This window comes from Manis pentadactyla, chromosome 19 (genome assembly GCF_030020395.1).
Source record: "Manis pentadactyla isolate mManPen7 chromosome 19, mManPen7.hap1, whole genome shotgun sequence".
Lineage (NCBI taxonomy): Eukaryota > Metazoa > Chordata > Mammalia > Pholidota > Manidae > Manis > Manis pentadactyla.
In genome coordinates this window covers 10582965-10607885 of record NC_080037.1, presented here as the reverse complement: position 1 = coordinate 10607885, position 24921 = coordinate 10582965, and the positions used below count along the sequence as shown (strand labels likewise).

Here is a 24921-nt window from a genome sequence, read left to right as displayed (position 1 = left end):
AATCCTCTGCTTTGGTTCACAGCTCATAGGAGCCGTGGAAGCTTCTTTTGAATTAGTTGAATGCGGACATAAAAGCTGGTTAGCTGGTTCCATGAAAAAAAAAACAAAACAGCTGTTTACAATTGTGGGAAATATATTTATTGAAAGCAATACATTTCATCTGACTCACCAATTAAATGCACTATGAGAGTGAATGATTCAGAGCCTGTGCTAGAGATCTTTAAGCTAGAAAGTCTGTGTTTTTCTCGTTCTTATTAGGTGATTTCTCATAATGCCCAAATCAGATCATTCACTGGAATGGAATTCCTCTGGAAATTCCCTAATTGCACTAACCACCTCAATCAATTTTCTGATTCCATCTCCACATGTTCACACTTCCCTTATGGGTGTATCTATTATACAATGCTAGAGAAATTGTCAGAAATTGGAAAATTCTGATCAATGTTTATATTTAGTTAAAAAGAAAATAAAACTCAGCATACTTTGCTTCAATCATTATACATTTACATTATTACATTTACATTTAATATGTTTTTTTTCAAACAAAAAGAAGAGTTAGCCTGAATTTATTCTTGGGGGCAGAACAGATACCAGTACCTACAATAATTCCGTAATAATAAATTCTGTAATTTGTAAATTGTAAATGGAAAATACTCCATGCTACTGCTTTCCCCAATTTTTAAATCAGGTTGCAGATTCTGGCATGTGCAGCCAGTCATGATTAAAAATGCTCAAAAACAGGGATAGAATACCTGACATTTCAGGTCACAAATCCTCGCTAGGTCTACTGAATTAGTCATCAGGATTGTATGAAACCAGAAAACCTGGCTTCACTGTATAATTTCACTAAAAATTCATTTGCATTCGGCTGATTTTAGACTGCTCATATATAATAGTGTTAAGACAGTACACACATTTTTAAAAAAGTTAACCACCACATGCACATCATTTATAAAATGATTAGACCCGTTATTCTTTTTAAAGTTTTATGAGATTAATTTTTTTAGTCTGAAATTGCTCAAATGACACTAAGTCAGTTTGATTGCCCATCCATGAAACAAGGAATGATTAAATGCCTTGCTCCAGACTATGTAGGAGGGACTATCATTCTTGCCTGTGCCCCTGATTTATTTTCCTCAAATTTACATCAACACAACTTATCAAATATTCCTATTTTATTCCAACTAACATTTCTGATACATCTATTCAATATAAATAAGAACCTTTTTTTTCTTTTGAACCAGTTTGAGATAGGTTTCACTTGACAATTAGCATTCTGCTTTAAAAAAACAAAACACCAAACTGTTTCCAACAGTCAAGATATGGAAGCAACAAAAGTGTCCATCAGTAGACTAATGGATAAAGATGTACACAAACACAACGGAATATTATCCAGCCATAAAAAAGAAAGAAATCCTGCCATTTGCAACAACATTGATGGACCTAGAGGGTATTATGCTAAGTGAAATAAGCCAGGCAGAGAAAGACAAATACCATATATTTTCACTTATTTGTGGAATCTAAGAACAAAACAAAAAGAATAGCAAAATAGCAGTAGACTCCCAGACACTGAGAAGTGACTGGCGGTTACCATTGGGGAGAGGTTAGGGTGGCTGGGTGGGAGGGTAAGGGGAATAAAGGGGCACAAAAAATTCCAGTCATAATGTAAGGTGGTCATGAGGATGGTAGTACAACATGGGAAATATAGCCAGTGATTCTATAACATCTTCCTATTTTGACAGACTATACCAGTCAGGGTGAGGATTTAATAATATGGGTAACTGATAAACCACTATGTTGTATTCTTGAAACAAGTATAAGATTTTATATCAACTGTATTTCAATTAAAAAAAAAGTATGCCCCTAGTTCAACCATTGTGGAAAGCAATATGGAGGTTCATCAAAAAACTAATAGAAATACCATTTGACCCAGGAATTCCACTTCTAGGAATTTACTCAAAGAAAACTTCTCAGATTTAAAAAGATATGCACCCCTATGTTTATCACAGAACTATTTACACTAGCCAAGATATGGAAGCAACTTAAGTATCCATCAGTAGATGAATGGATAAAGAAGATGTGGTACATATACACAACGGAATACTATTCAGCCATAAGAAACAAATCCTCCCATTTGCAACAACATGGATGGAGCTAGAGGGAATTATGCTCAATGAAATAAGCCAGGTGGAGAAAGACAAGTACCAAATGATTTCCCTCATTTGTGGAGTATAACAACAAAGCAAAACTGAAGGAACAAAACAGCAGCAGACTCATAGACTCCAAGAGGGGAGTAGTGGTTACCAAAGGGGAGGGGTGGAGAAGGGCGGGTGGGGAGGGAAGGAGAAGGGGATTGTGGGGTATTATGATTGGTGCACATGGTGTGTGTGTGGGGTCACAGAGAAGACAGTGTAGCTCAGAGAAGACAAATGGGCACTCTGTGGCATCTTATTACACTGATGGATAGTGACTGCAATGGGGTATTGGGGGGGACTAGATAATAAGGGTGAATGTAATAACCACATTGTTTTTCTTGTGAAACCTTCCTAAGAGTGTATATCAATGATGCCTTAACAAAAAAAATAGAGAAAAAAAAGTATGCCCAAGTATCAACTTCATGAGAAAGTTTTAAATATCAGTTTCTAGATCTTTAATTAGTGTTTTTATTCATACTTTTATCTTTCTTCATATTTTCAATTTTTCCCTATTGTTTTAGGAAAGACAGAAATTATGTGTTTTTGGAGGAATATACTTAAATTTATCTAAAATTTTAGTTTATTGATTTTAAGTTACTATTATCCTCTCTTCTTCTAATGTCCAAAAGATAAAAAAATAAGCAATTTTATTACCTGAAGTTGGGCATTTATAGCCATTCTCTTTTTATTTTGAATTCTTGGCTAATTTTTAATAATTACACATATTTATTTTTTCAAAGAATCAGCTTTTATTTTTTTTTCCTTTTTATTTACTTATGCTCTACCCCTAATTGTTTCTATCCACTATCTTTCAATGTAATTAGTTCTTTTTCTAGCTTTCTGATAGAAATTATAATGAAAAAACACAATTTGATTGTTTTCTGTCCTAGAAGATGTATTTCAATGTGACTAAAAAGATTATAGTCTTGGCTAGACAGCAGAGAGATGGCTAACTTTTGTGGAATCTAAAAGAGTCTGCCTTGACAACAGGATTTGGATGGGGACTATCCATATTTAATAGTGCTTCTCCTAAAATCTGGAATTTCCTCAGTCGAGATATCTATCTCAATATCTGCTACATGCAAATCATAGTCAGTGTGCAACTTCGTACTGCAAGGATGAAGAGAGAACTTGAAATATAATCTTGGACGCTGTACGAAATATTCTTTTGTATTCTATACCCCGTCTGGTGAAAGAAATTTTTATGTACTACTAATAAAGTGGGAATATCTGATTTTTAAAAAACTGAACAGGTTGTTTTGGAATAATTAAAATTTACAGTGGAGTTGCAAACATAATATAGAGTGAGAATTCTCATATAACCTTTATCCAACTACTCCTAATATTAATATCTCACATAACTATGGTACATTTGTTAAAATTCATGAAATTAACACTGATTAAATTTTTCCCCTTACATCCTTTTCCCGTACCAGGGTCCAATCTAGGATGTCACATTGTATTTAGTTGTTTCCTCATCCTTGATACCTTTGAGTACTATTCAGGTACTTTATATAATGTCCTTTTACCCCACCCCTATGGTTAGACTGGGGTTATAGGTTTTTGGAAAGAATACCACAGGAATGATTTTTCCTTCTAATTACATTGCATCTGAGGCTACATGTTACCATCATGATTCATCACTAGTGAAGTTAAATGTGTTCCTGGTTAAGGTGCTGTCTGCTAGGCCTCTTCACTGTAAAGTTAATTATTTTTCCCTTTCCACACCCTGTTCTTTGGAATTAGGTCACTAAGTTCAGTCCATATTCAAGGAGAGGGACAGTATGTTGTGAGAAAGCCCCCTAAACAAAAGATGGTTAGAAGCCTAGGACCAAAGCGCCTAAATTCAGTGTTGTTACTCCATGTGTCCTACAACACAAATGTCAGCGTACTGCTCTGAAGAAAACAGCATACTAAGAAAAGTAAGAGGCTGCAGAATAAGCCAAACTTTTGGCCAAGAGAATGAAAGCCAAAGAAAAACACCAGTAACAAATAAGATCAGACATAAAAAAAAAAAAAATCAGAAAGCTTTGCCTAAACAAGTTCTGACTTTCAAAGTGATCAAGTTAGAAGATATCCCACACTTTATTTAGTACATTTTTCTTACTATTTTCCTTAACTATTTTTTTCTCACTGGTTTTAAGAGAACAGGTAAACCAGTTTTCACATCTACCTGAGAAAAGTTGCTATTAGAAAATCAAGTCATATTTCTACCCACTCATCAAAAGAGTAATTGTGAAGAAAATGGAGATTCCAAGACACAGACCAATTAACAGAAGAATTTAGACTTCGGTCATAATAAAGAAAATATCTGTTCTTTGTCCTGATTCCTGGCACAGAGCTTCAAAAACCCTTGGAATTTCCTAAGTGGTAAGAGTGTCTTTGTTATGCCAAAGTGACTTATAGACAGCTTCAAGATAGGGATTTTTCAGTAGAAAAACCAATCACATGATTTAGAGGGTTAAAACTGGGCCAATCCAATCTACAGTGAGTACAGGAGGGCTGAGACTGAGTTCAAAACATAGCTTAATTTAATCAATCATGCTTATGTAATGAAGCCCCAGCCAAAACTGGACACAGAGACCTGATGGAATATCTTGGTTGGTAAGCACAACGATGTGAAGAAGCACACTCTGGAAGAGTGACACACTCAGAACCCATAAAAAAAGGGCATGGAACCTTGGTGCCAATTTCTCAAATGCCAGACATTGCCTATGTGTATCTTCAATTCCTAAACTATTTTTTTCAATTCCTCATCTGTACTTTTATTGTTGTTGCTGTTGTTATCTTTAATCTACAATTACATGAAGAACATTATGTTTACTAGGCTCCCCCGATCATCAAGTCCCTCCTCACCCCATTACAGTCACTGTCCATCAGTGCAGGTAAGATGCTGTAGAATCACCACTTGTCTTCACTGTGTTGCACAGCCCTCCCCATACCCCATGCTACATTATACATGCTAATTGTAATGCCCTCTTTCTTTTTTATTTTTATCTTTAATTTTGGTATCATTAATCTACAATTACATGAAGAACATTATGTTTACTAGGCTCCCCCCTTCACCAAGTCTGCCTCACACACCCCTTCACAGTCACTGTCCATCAGCACAGTAAGATGCTGTAAAATCACTACTTGTCTTCTCTGTGTTGTAGAGCCCACCGCATTATACATGCTAATTGTAATGCCCCCTTTCTTTTTCCCGCCCCTATCCCTCCCTTCCCATCCATCAACCCCAGTCGCTTTCCCTTTGGTAACTGTTAGTCCATTCTTGGGTTCTGTGATACTGCTGCTGTTTTGTTCCTTCAGTTTTTCTTTGTTCTTATACTCCACAGATGAGTGAAATCACTTGATACTTGTCTTTCTCCACCTGGCTTATTTCACTGAGCATAATACCCTCTAGCTCCATCCATGTTGCTGCAAATGGTAGGATTTGTTTTCTTCTTATGGCTGAATAATATTCCATTGTGTATATGTACCACCTCTTCTTTATCTATTCATCTACTGATGGACACTTAGGTTGCTTCCATTTCTTGGCTATTGTAAATAGTGCTGCAATACACATAGGGGTGCATCTGTCTTTTTCAAACTGGGCTGCTGAATTCTTAGGGTAAATTCCTAGAAGTGGAATTCCTGGGTCAAATGGTATGTCTATTTTGAGCTTTTTGAGGAACCTCCATACTGCTTTACACAATGGTTGAACTAATATACATTCCAACCAGCAGTGTAGGAAGTTCCCCTTTCTCCACATCCTCACCAACATTTGTTGTTGTCTTTTGGATGGTGGCCATCCTAACTGATGTGAGCTGATATCTTATTGTGGTTTTTAATTTATATTTCTCTGATGATTAGCGATGTTGAGCATCTTTTCATGTGCCTGTTGGCCATCTGAATTTCTTCTGTGGAGAAGTGTCTGTTTAGATTCTCTGTGCATTTTTTAATTGGATTATTTGCTTTTTGTTTGTTGAGGTGTGTGAGCTCTTTATATAGTTTGGATGTCAACTTCTTATCGGATATGTCATTTATGAATATATTCTCCCATACTGTAGGATGCCTTTTTGTTCTACTGATGGTGTCCTTTGCTGTACTGAAGCTTTTTAGTTTGATATAGTCCCACTTGTTCATTTTTGCCTTTGTTTCCCTTGCCCGGGGAGATATGTTCATGAAGCAGTTACTCATGTTTATGTCCAAGAGATTTTTGCCTATGTTTTTTTCTAAGAGTTTTATGGTTTCATGACTTATATTCAGGTCTTTGATCCATTTGGAGTTTACTTTTGTGTATGGGGTTAGACAGTGATCCAATTTCATTCTCTTACATGTAGCTGTCCAGTTTTGCCAGCACCATCTGTTGAAGAGACTGTCATTTCCCCATTGTATGTCCATGGCTCCTTTATCGTATATTAATTGGCCATATATGTTTGGGTTAATGTCTGGAGCCTCTGTTCTGTTCTACTGGTCTGTGGCTCTGTTCTTGTGCCAGTACCAAATTGTCTTGATTACTGTGACTTTGTAGTAGAGCTTGAAGTTGGGGAGCGAGATCCCCCCCACTTTATTCTTCCTTCTCAGGATTGCTTTGGCTATTCGGGGTCTTTGGCGGTTCCATATGAATTTTTGAAATATTTGTTCCAGTTCATTGAAGAATGTTGTTGGTAACTTGTTGGGATTGAATCAAATCTGTATATTGCTTTGGGCCAGATGGCCATTTTGATGATAGCAATTCTTCCTAGCCAAGAGCATGGGATGAGTTTCCATTTGTTAGTGTCATCTTTAATTTCTCTTAAGAGTGTCTTATAGTTTTCAGGGTATAGGTCTTTCACTTCCTTGGTTAGGTTTATTCCTAGCTATTTTATTCTTTTTGTTGCTATTGTGAATGGAATTGTTTTCCTGATTTCTCTTTCTGTTAGTTCATTGCTAGTGTATAGGAAAGCCACAGATTTCTATGTGTTAATTTTGTATCCTGCGACTTTGCTGTATTCCAATGTCAGTTCTAGTAATTCGGGAGTGGGGACTTTACGGTTTTTTATGTACAATATCATGTCACCTGCAAATAGTGACAGTTTAACTTCTTCTTTACCAATTTGGATTCCTTGTATTTCTTTGTTTTGTCTAATTGCCATGGTTAGGACCTCCAGTATTATGTTGAATAACAGTGGGGAGAGTGGGCATCCCTTGTCTTGTTCCCGATCTCAGAGGAAAAGCTTTCAGCTTCTCGCTGTTCAGTATGATGTTGGCTGTGGGGTTATCATATACGGCCTTTATTATGTTGAGGTACTTGCCCTGTATACCCATTTTGCTGAGAGGTTTTATCATGAATGGATGTTAAATTTTGTCAAATGCTTTTTCAGTATCTATGGAGATGATCATGTGGTTTTTATCTTTCTTTTTGTTTATGTGGTGGGTGATGTTGATGGATTTTTGAATGTTGTACCATCCTTGCATCCCTGGGATGAATCCCACTTGGTCATGGTGTATGATTCTTCTGATGTATTTTGAATTTGGTTTGCTAATATTTTGTTGAGTATTTTTGCATCGACGTTCATCAGGGATATTTGTCTGTAATTTTCTTTTTTGGTGGGGTTTTTGCCTGGTTTTGGTATTAGGGTGATATTGGCTTCATAGAATGAGTTTGGGAGTATTCCCTCCTCTTCTATTTTTTGGAAAACTTTACGGAGAATGGGTATTATGTCTTCTCTGTATGTCTGATAAAATTCCGAGGTAAATCCATCTGGCCAAGGGGTTTTGTTCTTGGGTAGTTTTTTTGTGCTTCAATTTCTTTTTTTTTTTAACTGCTTCAATTTCTTTGCTCGTAATTGGTTTGTTTAAATTTTGTGTTTTGTTTCTTCCTTGGTCAGTCTTGGAAGGTTGTATTTTTCTAGGAAGTCGTCCACTTCTTCTAGGTTTTCCAGCTTGTTAGCCTATAGGTTTTCATAGTAGTCTTTAATAATTCTTTGTATTTCTGTGGAGTCCGTCATGATTTTTCCATTCTCGTTTCTGATTCTGTTGATATGTGCTGATTCTCTTTTTCTCTTAATAAGTTTGGCTAGAGGCTTATCTATTTTGTTTATTTTCTCAAAGAACCAGCTCTTGGTTTCATTGATTTTTTTTCTATTTTTTTATTCTTCTCAATTTTATTTATTTCTTCTCTGATCTTTATTATGTCCCTCCTTCTGCTGACATTAGGCCTCATTTGTTCTTCTTTTTCCAGTTTTGATAACTGTGATGTTAGACTATTCATTTGGGATTGTTCTTCCTTCTTTAAGTATGCCTGGATTGCTATATACTTTCCTCTTAAGACTGCTTTCGTTGCATCCCACAGAAGTTGGGGCTTTGTGTTGTTGTTGTCATTTGTTTCCATATATTCCTTGATCTCTATTTTAATATGTTCATTGATCCATTGATTATTTAGGAGCATGTTATTAAGCCTCCATGTGTTTGTGGGTCTTTTTGTTTTCTTTGTACAATTTATTTCTAGTTTTATACCTTTGTGGTCTGAAAAGTTGGTTGATAGGATTTCAATCTTTTGGAATTTACTGAGGCTCTTTTTGTGAGCTAGTATGTGGTCTATTCTGGAGAATGTTCCATGTGCACTTGAGAAGAATGTGTATCCTGTTGCTTTTGGATATAGAGTTCTATAGATGTCTATTAGGTCCATCTGTTCTAGTGTGTTGTTCAGTGTCCTTACTTATTTTCTGTCCAGTGGATCTATCCTTTGGAGTGAGTGGTGTGTTGAAGTCTCCTAAAATGAATGCACTGCATTCTATTTCCTCCTTTAGTTTTGTTAGTATTTGTTTCACATATGCTGGTGCTCCTGTGTTGGGTGCATATATATTTATAATGGTTATACCCTCTTGTTGGACTGAGCCCTTTATCATTATGTAATGTCCTTCTTTATCTCTTGTTACTTTCTTTGTTTTGAAGTCTATTTTGTCTGATACTAGTACTGCAACACCTGCTTTTTTCTCCCTGTTGTTTGCATGGAATATCTTTAACCATCCCTTAACTCTTAGTCTGTGCATGTCTTTGGGTTTGAGGTGGGTCTCTTGTAAGCAGCATATAGATAGGTCTTGCTTTTTTATCCATTCTATTACTCTGTGTCTTTTGATTGGTGCATTCAGTCCATTTACATTTAGGGTGATTATTGAAATATATGTACTTATTGCCATTGCAGGTTTTAGATTCGTGGTTACCAAAGGTTCAAGGTTAGCTTCTTTAGTATCTCACTGCCTAACTTAACTCACTTATTGAGCTATTACAGACACTGTCTGGTGATTCCTTATTTTTCTCCCTTCTTATTCCTCCTCCTCCATTCTTTATATGTTGGTTGTTTTAGTCTGTGCTCTTTTGTGTTTCCTTTAACTGCTTTTATGGGTAGTTGATTTTATTTTTTGCCTTTAGTTAGTATTTGGTTGGTCTGCTTTCTTTGCTGTGATTTTATTTTCTCTGGTGACATCTGTTTAGCCTTAGGAGTGCTCCCATCCAGAGCAGTCCCTCTAAAATACCCTGTAGAGGTGGTCTGTGGGAGGCAAATTACCTCAACTTTTGCTTGTCTGGGAATTGTTTAATCCCTCCTTCATATTTAAATGATAGTCGTGCTGGATACAGTATTCTTGGTTCAAGGCCCTTCTGTTTCATTGCATTAAATATATCATGCCATTCTCTTCTGGCCTGTAAGGTTACTGTTGAGAAGTCTGATGATAGCCTGATGGGTTTTCCTTCGTAGGTGACCTTTTTCCTCTCTCTAGCTGCCTTTAAAATTCTGTCCTTGTCCTTCATCTTTGCCATTTTAATTATGTGTCTTGGCGTTGTCCTCCTTGGGTCCATTCTGTTGGGAGTTCTGTGTACTTCCGTGGTCTGTTCGATTATTTCCTCCCCCAGTTTGGGGAAGTTTTCAGCAATTATTTCTTCAAAGACACTTTCTATCCCTTTTTCTCTCTCTTCTTCTTCTGGTACCCCTATAATGCGGATATTGTTCCTTTTGGATTGGTCACACAGTTCTCTTAATATTGTTTCATTCCTGGAGATCCTTTTCTCTCTCTCTGTGTCAGCTTCTATAAGTTCCTGTTCTCTGGTTTCTATTCCATCAATGGCCTCTTGCATCTTATCCATTCTGCTTATAAATCCTTCCAGAGATTGTTTCATTTATGTAATCTCCTTCCGGACTTCATCCCTTAGCTCTTGCATATTTCTCTGCAGCTCCATCAGCATGGTTATGACCTTTATTTTGAATTCTTTTTCAGGGAGATTGATTAGGTCTATCTCCTCAGATTCCTTCTCGGGGGAGGATGTCTGGGTTAGTCTGATCTGTATCAAATTCTTCTGCCTTTTCATGGTGATAGAGGTACTTGTGGGAAGATGGCACATGTATTGGCTGGGAGAATGTCCCTTCTTGCTGGTTTGTGGCCTTCCTCTCTTGGGAGAACGGTGACCCCTAGCAGCTTGTGCTGGGCAGCTGCATGCAGATGCGGTTTCTAATTCTTGCCCGGCCGCTGTGGAGTAAGCTCTGTGGTTGCTGTGGGCGTGGCCAGCCTCAGGCTGCTGCTTCCAATATGGTGGAGCTGTGTCGGAGGGGAAATGCGTGCAAGGCTGTTTATCTCCATGAGGGACCTCTGAGCTGCAGCTGCCGCCCAGGGGGTTAGGGTGCTTGGAGTTCCTCGGGATTCCCAGCTGCTGCGCTAAGTGTCCCGGGACGTTTCCGTCCAGCTGTGGGGTCCCTGTCCCTTTAAGTCTTTCAAAAAGCACTCGCTTTTCTTTGTCCCAGGGGCGTCAGCTCTGGGGACCCACTTGCAGGTTTTACTGTCCCATTTCCCTGGTATCCAGCACCCCGTGCACTGTGTCATCAGCTAGAGCTGGGTATTTAGCAGTCCTGGGCTCCCTCTCCCTCCCCGCTGACCCCTCTCCTCCCGCGGGGGCTGGGGGGACGGGCGCTCGGGTCCTGCTTGTTTCTTAACCCCTTCCAGAGGCGCTGGGTTCTCACAGGTGTAGATGTAGCCTGGCTGTTGTCCTGTATCTTCTGGTCTCTCTTTTAGGAACAGTTGTATTTGTTGTATTTTCAAAAATATATATGGTTTTGGGAGGAGATTTCTGCTGCTCTACTCACGCCACCATCTTCGCTCCCCTCCCTGATCTGCACTTTTTATAATAAAACTGTAATCATGAGTACAGTGGTTCTGTAAGTTCTGTGAGTCATTCAACCAAATTATCAAAACTGAGGGATTGTGGGAAGCCCCAAATTTGTAGGAGGCTGGCCAGAGGTGTGGCTGGATTGGACATGAAACCTGTACCTAGCATCTCAAGTGGGGGCAGTCTTTGAAAGACTCTGCTCTTACTTTACTGGGTCTTGCTCAACTTTAGGTAGTATTAGAACTGAACTGAACTGATACCCAGTTAATGACACAGAATTGGTGTTGAACAGTGACCTCAGAGAGGTCTTAATGTTTTTGTATGTTATTTTCATAAAAGAAAAACAAAGACCAGTTTTTATTCTTAAAGCAGATATTTTTGTATGTGTTAGAATTCCTTGCTATTTCATTCCCTGAGGACCCTGAAAACAGGCTCACATTCACCTTTTTCACTCCAATTCCTATTAACAGGCCTCTTGGGTGACTTTAATGCCCATGTAGACAATATATTCAACATCCTAACCTGTTATCCAGCTCACCTCACGTTCACGTAAAGCTCCCCACCTGGTGTAAGCTCCTTCTTACAACTCTTAAATTAGGGGCTTCAAACTCAAATGCTCCTTGGAGCCAGATTCACCACTTAAACAGCTGAACTGAGCCAGATATAACACACAACAGGAACCATGAGGACTGAAGCAAACTGAAAAATGCATGCACCAATTAAATGGGGGGTTGCCATTATTGAGACCCAGTCATCAGTGTCATCCAAGAAATGTGGACTACTGCTGCCAGATGTTCTGATTTTTTTAAATAGAAAAGCAGAATTCTGAAATTCATATGAAATACCCAGATTTAAAAATTTTAACAATTAATTCTTCTTAAAATGTAGAGATCACCACAAAAGAGCACATATAAAAACCAAAAGCTGACAGAGAAGACAAGTAGTGATTCTACAGCATCTTACTATGCTGATGGACAGTGACTGTAATGGGGTTTGTTGGGGGGACTTGGTGAAGGGGGGAGCCTAGTAAACATAATGTTCTTCATGTAATTGTAGATTAATGATACCAAAAAAAAAATCTAATGTGTATCCAGTGTGTATTGACGGCTTACAGGTCTCAGTTTGGACTAGCCATCATTCCAGTGCTCAACGGCTCTCTGTGGCCAGTGGCTACCATACTGGACAATGAAGTTTTAAGAGTAAAAACTGTTGATTTAATATTAAAAAGGAAGAAAGAAAAAAAAAAAGGCTGATAGTTTTTAACAACTATCAGTCTATTTAAATATTGCAGTTCCTCAGACCTGTCCAAGGCACTCTTTTCTCATTCTGTATTCTCTCCACAAGGAAATATCACTTTCACAATGACAGACAGACCTGACAATCTATTAATATATAGTCTGTTTTGTCACAGTGTTTCTGTAGCGTGAAATAGCTCATATACAATTGATAAATAGAAAAATACCAGGATAATATGGAAGTTATGTGAGTTCATACATGATTTTCAAAAACACATTAATGTTTTGAAGCACCAAGTTTGAGGTGAAGAAAGAGTACACCAAAAACATGATGCGGTAAACGACAGACCAGTGCAGTTCTGTTCAGAATGCCCATTTGTCCTACATTCTTCGTGGCTCTTACTGGTCAACAGACTTTCCTATAAATGCTTACTGTGTCCTTTCCCCCAATCTTCATGCAAAACAAACAAGGACAATAGGGCAGAACCAGTTATATCTGGCATCACTTATCTGCCAATGACATATTTTTATGTCTTCAACTGAACAGCTTAGCTTCAACACTTCTTTGTATCCCATCTATCAAGCTACCTTTAATTTCCTAAATAATTAAGTCCTATGTTTACTGTAATATTCTTTTTCTAAATAATTTATTGAACAAAATCTTAACTTCTGTTGATATTTTCTAGAATTATTATTTTTCTTGGTTCTCTGGTTGCAAAGCTGCATAGGTTTTGAGAATCTGCTCCCAACTCTTATCTTTTTCAGAAGCCTTTTTTAGTGAAGATATTGCCAAAGATTTTCAAAATGTCATAATGAGATGCCCATATCTCCAGACCAGACATCTTTATTGAGCTCCAGAATTAGATACTCATCTGTTCAAAATTCCCATTTTAATATTCTAAAGGCACCTCAAAGTTTATGTGTATTATAAAAACATTATGTATATATTTATGTATATGCCCTCCCTAAATCTGCTCCTCCTGTCTTCTCTGTATCAGGACATGGCACCAACAATCTCTGAAATGTTCATATTGAAGTCTGCCGCCTCCCTTGTCTACATACCATAATCTCATCTAGACTACTGCAACTGCCTACTAGCTGGTTTCCCTATAACTATTTTCATCCTATACAATTCAATGATTGCACATGAGCCAGAATGAGCTTTTAAAAATGCAAATCTAATTAATACTCTTCTGTCTTTTGCTCTTAGTTATAAAATCTAAAATCTTTAACAAATGGTCTAGCTTCTTTTTTTTATCTTGAATATCTACACGTGCTTTTTTTTTTATATCATTAATGTACAATTACTTGAACATTATGGTTACTAGACTCCCCCTATTATCAAGTCCCCTCCACATACCCCATTACAGTCACTGTCCATCAGCATAGTAAGATAGCTTCTTTCTTTTGCCACAACTCTCACCATTCTTTTTCGTATACCCTCTCCCACAACAATGAACCTCCCATCTACTCCCCTGGTTTTTCTAAATCCAAGCTCCTTCCAGTTCAGGATCTTCAAAATGTGCTCAGAAGTAAACTCTTCCTAAACCTGCTCCTCCTCCTGTCTTCTTTGTATCAGGAATGGCACCACCAATCTCTCAAGTGCTCATACAGAAGTCATTATGCCATTACTTATGTGCTTACCACTCTACTTATGTGCTTACCAATAGTCTGTCTTCCTTCACGAAGCTGAAAGCTAAAGAAACCAGATATGTTTTTACTCTCTAATATATGCCAGTGACTAGAACAGTACTAGAAGTTTTGAAGCTCAATAGATAAATGCATGAGTGAAGAAATGAATAAACGAATGAGTGGAATTGTTTACCTAACTAACTGCTGCTCATCCTTCAGGTAACAGTTTAGGGTGACTTTCTCAGGGAAGCCTTGCTGAGTTAAGCCCCCATTTCATGCTCTCATAGAACCCTATACTTCTCTTTTTTTAAGAAGCCTTATCACAGTTTTAATGACACTTAATGTGTAATTTTATTACCCATCTCCACTGTAAGTTCCATGAAAACAATAAACCTGTGTGCCCTGTTCCCTATTATATATGTCACAAGGGCCCACAAAGTCGAATGTCTGACAAATAGTAGATATTCAGTAACTGTGTTAATTAAATATTTTTCAAAATATTTGCATGAAACTATTTAAAGTTTAGGATCTTTTTTTATTACATTGTTAAAAAAACTAAAGAATGCTCAGCTTTTTCCACGAAGATAGCTTTTATTTTTAAAAGGTTCATGAATAATGAAAATCAAGAACATAAATTCTTGTCTTTGAGGGGTTTATCATTTCCTCTAATGCACAAATTTTTAATCGTTTGGAAGAATAATTAATAATTAAGCACCCCAATTAACATCTGTGTGCTTACTATGCACAAATCACTTTCATTAACACTATAACCTAATTTACTTCTCATAATAACCCTGCAAATCCCATTTTATTGGAAGGGATACTGAGGCTTAGGGAGTTTACTTGAAGAATCTGATGAAATGTATGGACTTTCACTTGTCTATAATACACACAAGCATACATACACATAATTTCATTTTCAACATCAGAAGTTTTATGAACTTTCTAGAGTTAATTTATAAACCCTTAGGGTTGAGATCTCTGATAAAGAACTCCTGACTTAAAGATATCTTCTATGTGAATGGGCAATGTGTCCTCTTTCTTGTTTTCTATCCTCTTTTCAATTCTTAAAAGACAACACCTTATAGATATTGCAAATGCATTATTTAGGTTTGTTTCATGTCATTATATCCAACTGAAGCAGCTGTTACAAAGATACATAAAAGCAGTCTGCAAAATGAATTCCCCCTGAATATTCAGTTACATTTTAAACAAAGGTGGTATTTTTGAATAGTCATATTTTTAATAAGAGACATACAGGGTTAACAACATATTCTTCCTGTAACATAGAAGCATTATAAGTACTGGATTAGTATATATTTAAAATCCTGCAAAGCTACTATCAGATTATCTATGAGCCATTTCTCACTAAAGAAACTGTGTAATGGCCTTTTTGCATAAGAAAGATACATTTTTTTTCCTCACTTGCAAAAGATGGGTGTTATTTCTTGTTTGTTTTGATAATGATACCTCATCTCAAAATTCAAAATTAATGCAAAGATATGCCTTATCTTCTCACATCTACTGAAAATGAGAACTTTGCAGGTAACATTTCAAGAGACATTAACACCACCACAAGATAGGAGAGCTATTAGATGTTCATGTACATGTATCAAGCAACCAGTGGGCAAAATAATCTATTTCTTTAACACAAATAACAGGCAACAAAACAACCCCCTTACCTGCCAAGGTCTGCACTGCCCTTTCACTGGAAGGCAGTGGCTCCTTTCTGTGAGGCCGATTTAGTGAAGTGTCCTGTGCAGAAAACAGTCCTGGGCTGTCAGTTAATTTCTTCCGGCCACTGGAGTTAGGGTTTGAAACTCTGCAGCTGCCTATTGCACTTGTGAAAAGGTTTGTATGTTCATCACTGCTGGCAAGATCAGAGTTGGGAGTGAATCCTCCAAGGGATAAACTTGGAGAACTTTCCGAACAGTCAATCTGTAAAGGTGTCTGCAATCCCAAGGCCAATGGACTAGATTCTGAAGGCTCTCGGTGGATCCACTGTTCTTCTCTATTTATTAAGCTTTTTGAAGGAGAGAGATGAGGGCAGGACATGTGACACCGGTGTTTTTCTTTATGTTTATATCTTTCTCCAACTGTATCCTTTCCGAAGCGATAGCGCTTCAAAGACTCCAGGACGGATCTAGAAGAGCTAGTGTCCATGGAAACCTGAGGCTGCTCAGAACGGTGTTCTCTGTGTTTGTGACGGTGTCTGTGTTTGTGCTCAACCATCCAACCATAGGCCATCTCGGGAGGGACGCTAGGGTAGGTACTCATGGAAAGGAGTGGAGTCCTGCTGGTTGTAAGAAAGGCCTCCTGTCGAAGCAGCTTATGCTTTTTCTTATGGTATTTGGTGGGGTTGAGAAGTAAATGACCAGCATGCATATAGGAAGGAGGTGGCAGTGGAGTGGGGAAAGAAGGAGAGGGAGGAGGTGGATAAAGAGTAGGGGGATACCTTCCATAGTAACCTAATCCTATGGGAGCAGCTGTAATGGGCGAGGGAGAGTAAGGCATGCCGTAAGAGGGATAGAATCCAGTACTAGAAAGAGGAAAACTAAGGCTGTGCATAAAAGGCATTTCGGCCATTGCCTCCCTCATCTTAGGGGGTCTCCCTCTTTTCTTTTTTAAGTCAGGTTTTCTAATGTAGTGCAAAGGGTCTAAGGGGAAAGAAGGATGCGTATAAAAACTATTAAAGTTGATTCGAAAAATAGTTGGCAGAAGGTCTCGGGGGATAAAATGGTGACTTCGATGGGTGATTCGAATTTCACTTAGACGACTTATTAATTCCTCCAGATCTGCAATAAAGTCTGGATCCTGTCTATTTCGGAGTTGGGGATATTTCTTTTTTCGTTTTCGTTTCTGCCTTTTTATCTTGTCATAGCTGAGGTAATCATGATTCCTGCGCTTACATTTATGCTTATGTTTTTCTTTAAGACTGCTTAGGACTGTAGAGGTTTCAGGGGGAATCAGAGAAACATGCTCAAAAGAATGCCTCCTCTTTTTTTGTCCACAAAATTTCTCTGCCCTGTCTGATGTGCTATTATTATCTGTTCCTATTCCACTATCACTGGGAATGGTCTCATCACTATGAGACTCACTAATGGGAGAAGGAGTAGCCTCTTTCAGAGATGTGAGTTCACTCAAGTGTGAAGGAGAATTTGGCAACAAAGTGGGAGGAGATAATCGCCTCCTCCCCTTTGAGGCCTTCTTCATTGCGAGAGTCTGAATCATGCTGCCCTGTCTAGAGTGTAAATGCAAATATGGCACTGAACTGGGTTCAACAAAGCCTGCATCACTACTTACAGGGCTCTGACCTCCACTAGTTCCAGAAGACTGAGAACAAATAGGTGATGGAAGAATCTCAGAACTACCAGCAGATGAAGGCAGTAAAGGGGGAAGGATCTGACCTAATGCTGACCCTGCTGCCTGCTGAGCTGTTTGCTCAAGAACAGCAAGGCTGGCAGGGCTACCAGAAAGAATGCCATTTAAGACAGTTTTTGGTTTTCGACCCCTTCTCTTTCCTATGTAAATGGTTCCTTTCTTGCTGACATTTATCTGTTGGCCCAATTTAGAGCCAAATGTGGCAGCAAGACTTGACACTGTATTATGGAGTTTGGATTGCACTTTCCCTTTATTACTTGATTCTACAGAGCTTGAAAGAATCTGATTCAACAGTTTCTTTCTCTTTAAAGTCTTCATTTTATTTATTTTGCGGATAATTGTTTTCATTAATTGTCCATTGTTTCTCTTGGTAATTTTTTTATCTGGTTCCATTTCAAGGTCACTCATACTACAGATAGTTGGTCTATGACTGTCATCTAGATCATCTGGATCCTGAAGTTGATCCTCACTCTCAAAGAAATCACTACCACTTCTATGGTTGTCACTTTCAGACTCTAGCTTGCTTGGACTTTCTGTGGCAACAAATGGAGCCACTGACAGTACAGGTGGCTTCATCTTGACTGGTGACCTCATTTGCCTCTTGGGTCTGCCTCTTTTTTTTGGAAAAGGAGACACAGACAGACTTTGTTTGAAGGAAGGAATCTCAATTTCTGGCTGTAAAATGGGGGGTTCTTGTTCTTCTTTAGACTGCAGAGAAAAAACTTTGGAGGCAGGGATTTTTAAAGTCCTTTTAGGTGGACCTTCCAGTTGAGGCATCTCCTTAGATTTAGGTCTTCCTCTTTTGGGCTTATAAATATCAGACAAAAGATCACTAGAGACACACATACTGGAGGATAGTTTGTGAGTAGCAAAAGACTTATGAGATGGTTTTTCACTATCAGTTAAGAGAGTGAGGGATGGAGTTGTAGATTTGCTCAATTTAGGCAATCGGCGTTTAAGGAAGTCATGATCTACAAATGAAGATGGTCCAATGTTTTTCATGAACTTGACTGGCTCAGAATTATTATTTGATAATGAGCTACATGAAACACTTTTAAAAAGCTCTGATCTTTCTAATTCTAGCCCTTTTGGAGACCGGCATGTGCTTCTTGCCACCACTTTAGTCCACCTAGGTTTTCTTCCTTTCCTTTTTTTTAATGGTTTGGACTGCAAACTAGTGCTTAGGCTTTCAGCAACTTGGCAGTGTTTGTCAGATGCAGTTACTGCACCAAGTTTTAGAAAGGGCTTGCTACTAAATAAACTAGTGAAGTTAACAACTGAAGGGGTAATTGTATGAATACTTGATTCAGAAGTCAAACTTGGCTTTTTTCCTAGGGAAGAACTTATTCTTGGAATATCTATATGTGTATTTTTTGAATCATTTAGCTCTTTATCAATCCCTTTACATTCAATATTCATGCTATGACCCATGGACCTATGACCAATGTTCAAGTGGGTACTTTCAGAAGTAAATTGGTTCTTTCCACCAGATTCAGAAATTTCTTCCATTAGTTCTGTGTTGGGACTTAAAAGTAATGGATTAGCAGCCAATTGTGAAGAAGTTCCGGGGGGACTTCTGGTTAAAGGATTAACAGACACAGTAGGGGATGGGGAAGGGAGACTGCTTTCTCCTACTGCACTAAAAGGGGATTTAGCTGTAGATGCATCAGAAGAACCTCCCATTTGAAAGTCTGGAGAAGTGCAATATACAGGAGGTTGCTTTTCATGCTTTGAGGTTTCATAAGGCCCCCTTTCACTGGATGAGAAACTGTCTTGCTGAATGCATGTTCCTTCATTAAACATTTCTTTCTCCAAATTAATGATTTCTTTTCGCACTGAAAATTTTTCCAATATGCTTTCTTTACTCTGCCGTATGACATTCTTCTCAAAAGTTTTGCTGGTGGCGTTGTCTTTCAGGGATTCAGGAAGTTCCTGACTTTCATGACTATTGATGTTTGTACTACAAGAAGCCTTAAGTGGTTCCTGAGTGGGGAGCAGTGCTTCAGCTTTAAGGTTTATGGCATCTTTACTGACCAGGGCTGCCATAGGACAACTCACTAGTTTCTTTCCAATTTCCTTATTAACTAAGCCCATTGTTGAATTTGCTATAATCTTCTTTGCACAGTCCTTGGCCATTAGGCCAACAGTAGAACCCAATTTCTTGCCCAAGTCTTTATTAACCAGTCCGACGACAGTGCTGAGTCCTAACTTCTTTCCAGATTCCTTATTCACTAAACCTGGAACAATACCAATTCCTAGCTTCTTTCCAGAATCCTTGCTCAGCAGTCCCACTGTAGTGATAGTCCCTGGCTTTTTGCCTAAGTCTTTATTAATGAATACTGCTGTAGTGCCAGTTCCTAGTTTTTTCACAGAGTCTTTATTGACCAATCCTACTGTTGCATTGAACACTGGCTTTTTCCCAGGATCTTTAGTTACCAATCCAACTGCTGTGCTGATAGCTGGTTTTTTTATTAAGTCCTTATGTATTATTCCAGCTACAGAGCCAAAGCCTGCTTTCCTGATCAAATCTCTGCTAACCAGTCCTGCAGTAGTGCCAGTTCCTAGCTTCTTCAGTTTTGTCTTGGAAGACTTGGAGGGAGGACAAGTTGCAATGAGCTGTGCCAACTTTTCTGTTACACGTGTTCCTCCATTAAGTAATGCTCTGTCCTTTAAATCAGAATCCCGGCTACTAACAAGAGTAGATGATGCTGCATTAATGTAATCTGTCATTTCTGAGTGTACTGGAGAAAGCGTCTTAGACAAAGAATTGTTTTCTCCCTGTGAATGAAGATGGATGCTTTCTTCAGACTGGCATTCAATGGTTGCACCATCACCTGCTTTCTTGTACAACTTTGAAGGGTCCTAAAATTTGAACAAGAAAAAGGTTTCAGAGAAAGTAAACCTTAGACCATGTCAGTTTAGCATTATAATCAAATTGATCACATATCAGATATATTACAGAATAGTGTTCTTTATTAAAAAATTTAATTCATGTTACATTAATGACACAGTATGTTAGTTCCTCTGCTGCTCTATCAGAAGCTATCAAGATGTTGACTTTCAAGCACATAAAACTGTATATTACTTAGAAATAAGTTATTTAGGTTATTTAGAAATATCCCTACATTTTTTGACATTGTTTTAACAAAGCAAATTAAGTCTACTTCCATCTTACTTTAGGCTAAATACACATTAGGTGAATGTACTGTTTTTGAAGAGAAATAGTTAGCTACAATCTCCACGGTCCTCTTTTGAAATGGTTCCCAGCCTACCTTCTTTGCTGATTTTAATGATTACAGACTAATACAGGACAATCCCTGACCTATTTCTATTCTTTTAACTCCTTCTCAATTATAGTCTTGAATGAGCAATCAAGTTCTCTCTTAATGTTAGAGGAACAGGAAAGACAATAAAACATTCATATTTTCTACAGAATCTGTTTTTATGTCAAATCTTAAGAGTTGGAAATAACTTTGAAGTCATTAATGTAAATTGCTATCCAGTACATGAATCCTTACTATATACTTTACAAATGAATTCACTACTTCACACAACAGTCTGGTTTACTTTTGGATAACAATTAGAGTTCTTTTTCTCTCCCCTTCATGTTTCAACATAATTTTTTAAATCTAGGTATTAACTGACATAAAGAAGAATCTTAACTATAAAATACAAATGAACAACTTAAATAAGTGTAAAGACATACTGTGTTTTTGCCTAGGAAGATACAAAGATGTCAATTTTCCCTAAGAAAATTTATAAATTTAATGTGGTCCCAATAAAAATATATCCAAGATTTCTTTCAGGAATAAGAAAAATGATAATGCTCATTAGGAAAAATAGAGAGGAACAGCTAGCAAAATCTAAAAAGAAGAAAAGCAAAGTGATAACTGTACCAAATATTATTTTTTAAAGCCTCTATCATTTCATTGGAAGTATAGAACTGAAACTGAAAAAAGAACCAATGGAACAGGATAGAAAATTCAAAATCAAATTCAAGGACACCTGGAAATGTACTGTATGTAAAAATGATATCATCCCCATAGAAGGGAAATTGGTAATAACTAGAAAAATACCACATGCATTCAACTATACCTTTAAGCAAGATTCCCAATTTTAGTGAATCTGTCCCAAGATATGCTGACAAAAAGTCTGCAGAAAGCTATAAAACCTACCACTGTTTTAATAGCAAAACCCTAAAATGATCCAATTATCCAAATTTCAATGATTTGGATTAAATCCAAAATCACAGAGGACTGGCTTAATAAACCAAAGTATATATGTAACAAAGGAGTGCTATGAAACTGCAAAAAACTTGCTATGTAATGATACTTAAGATATACTGTTAAATTGAAAAAAAAAAACAACTATTAGAACAGTGGTTATAATATGCTACCTTTTGTCTAAGAAGATGGGGATGGAGGAATACACACACACACACACGGTTATATTAAAAATGGAAGAATAAACCAAAGATTAATGAAAATAGTCACCTATGAGAGAGAAAACAGGTCTAGAAGTTAGATCTCTGTGCATCTGTTTTATGGTTCTGACTTTGCACTTAAATGTTTTACATATTTAAGAAACATAATTATAACATGAATAAAATATCCCAAATCTCTAAATATTGAAAATAATGTAAAAAATACACCCAATATCTATCAAATTAATTACATAAATGTATGGAAAAGTTATTTTGAATTACTTTAAAACACAGTATTTATACTATACACTCTAAAGACAAAAAGACTGCCCACACAGAAATCTTAAATCGCATGCAGTGAGCCTATTAGTGGTAATATTGGTAGAGTTATTTTGAACATAGATATATATATATATATATATATATATAGAGAGAGAGAGAGAGAGAGAGACATAAAATAAGTTACTATGTGAATATCATTAGGAACTGATATTTTAGAGGAAAAAGGATACAATATAAAATCAAAGAAGTAACTTTATTTAAAATCAAAACCATGTAACTTTAAGTTTGAATTAGAAATACATAAAGTCTTTAACACACATACACTCACACAATTTCTTCCTTACCTCTATCCAATGAAATCCCTAAAGAAAATGAAAACCCAGTAGCAACTAACACCTCTAAAATCAAGACTGGTCAATAATTACCACTTCCCAATAAAATGAACCAGAGTTCCTTGTAGAAAGGACTGTTCCAGATATTACATAGGAAATGTACAAGATGATCCTGGTAATAGGTATGTACATATCTCTAGTCTCTTCACTTTGTACTAGTCACTCTTCTATTTTATTTGAAATTAACCATAATGAAATGTGTTTACTAAAAAAAAAAGTTCTTCCTAAGAGTGAAGCATGATCTGCCTTTCCCCAATATTCATCTTAGTCTGAGTCTCACTTTCTCAAATCACATAGAATAAGTCAACCCTCTTCTTCCAACAGCTTTTCCTACATTTGAACTCAACCAATATACTCAGCCTTCTATCCAAGCAGTCTCACTGCTTTCTGGTCATTTCCTGATGAACATGTTTCAATTTGTCAATATTCCTCTTTACATATGGCAATCAAAGTGGAACACAAAACAACCATTATTTGAGAAACTCAGAACTAAAGGAACTATCTCTTCTTTTGGACTGGAACCTTACAATTTTGCCCAAGATGAAACTTGCTTTTCTGATAGTCTCATATATAACTTAACATACATTAAGCTTGTAATTAAAGAAACCCTTACATTTTCTTTCCATCCTATAAATAATATTCCAATTCTGTACTCTTACACTTGTACAAACTTAAAAATTAAAAGCCTTTATTATTTTAAGTATTTTAAAATATATTTAAATCTGGAAATTATGATACTTTCTATTTTAATTCTTACCTTTAAAAATCTATTTAAACAAACTATACTCTGCACAATAATGTGGATAAAATCTCACAAACAACATTAAATAGAAGAAGCCAGAACAAAAGTGGAGACTATGCAACTCCATTTATATTAAGTTCACTAATAAACATAACTAATCATAATATTAAAGGTCAGGAAAAGTTACTCCTGGTGTGGGACAGTAATGGGGAAGGGTCATGAGGAGGCCATTAGTGGGTGCTGGTAATGTTCTATTTCTGAAACTGAATGCTGGTTACATGGGGTGGTTGTGAAAATTCATTGAGTTGTTACACTTATGATTTATATGTGTTATACTTCAATAAAAAATAATTTTAAAAATTATGTTTAAAAGAAAAGTAGAAACATATCCAGCACCCTTAACCTACTAAAGGATTGTCTGCACTCAAATCTGGTTTTTCACCTTTGTCAGAAATAAATATATCAGATTAATTAAAATTACCCCAGTTAGTATCCCACAGTAAATGGTCTATGACTAAAGAAAAAAAAAACACACATACACAGATAATTTGGTTTTGGTTTCAAAGACTTTTTTCTTAAAAATCCTGACATTAGATAAACTGAGTGAATAAGATAATATTAATAAGACATTGAAAACTAATTTGGTACTGATGACATTCTCTTATATTTCTAAGATCCCTTTAAAATGACAACTAGTAGTAAGAGGTTATCATTTTTAAGGGAGTGTATTATTTACTTTTACATATATATATATATATAGAAAATATATATATATAATATATATAATCTTAGCCAATGGAAAAAATATTGTATCAAAACATCCTATTAGGCATATTTTTTTCAACATAAAAATGGTTATATTCCAAATATTAAAGTATGCATACTAAAAATAAAATGGAGATTAAAGTATAAATCCTGTCAACTATGGGTAAACACTTAACACATTTCACATTTTTCATCACATACCCAGAAATACATATACTATTATAAAAATGGTGCCCAAAATGCTTGTTTCATAGCCCACTTAAACAAGGAAGACACCTTTCTATGCATATAAATCAAATCAGACTATGAATTCAATGGTTTCATAACAGGCCATAATTCATAAAAATCAGTTATTTATTATAAATAATATAATGAACATCCAATTAATAAATCTCTGCCTACTTCTTCAATTATTTCCTTCAGATAAATTTCTAAAGTTGGAAAGCTATTTCTAAGGATATATACAATAAATAGTTACAAATGTTTAACAGCTATATGCCAAGAAAGCATGGGGAAAAAGTTTATTATAAAAATTCAGACTGTATAAACACTGTATAAATTATATTTCAATATATTATTTTATGACTTGTGATATTCTACATTGTTAAGAATATTTCTTATGGCAGAAATATCAGTAACACCTAAAAACCTTAATTCAGATAATTATTTTGAAATTAAATATTGAACTAACATTGTTCATGTTGATTTTGGTGTTCCCAAACCTTGACAATGTGGGGGATTTGGTTATACTTAT

At 36.6% G+C, this 24921-nt stretch overlaps 1 protein-coding gene across 6 annotated transcripts in view; it reads right to left on the bottom strand.

The window, feature by feature from the left end:
• The window catches only part of ASH1L (ASH1 like histone lysine methyltransferase), a 223029-nt gene that overhangs the window by 127810 nt on the left and 70298 nt on the right, over positions 1–24921 (bottom strand). For all 6 annotated transcript variants that reach the window (XM_036922448.2, XM_036922447.2, XM_057495015.1 and 3 more), the window contains one exon: positions 15865–20425. In XM_036922448.2, coding sequence (XP_036778343.2) covers positions 15865–20425 — 4561 coding nt within the window. The remainder of the gene's footprint in view (positions 1–15864; positions 20426–24921) is intronic.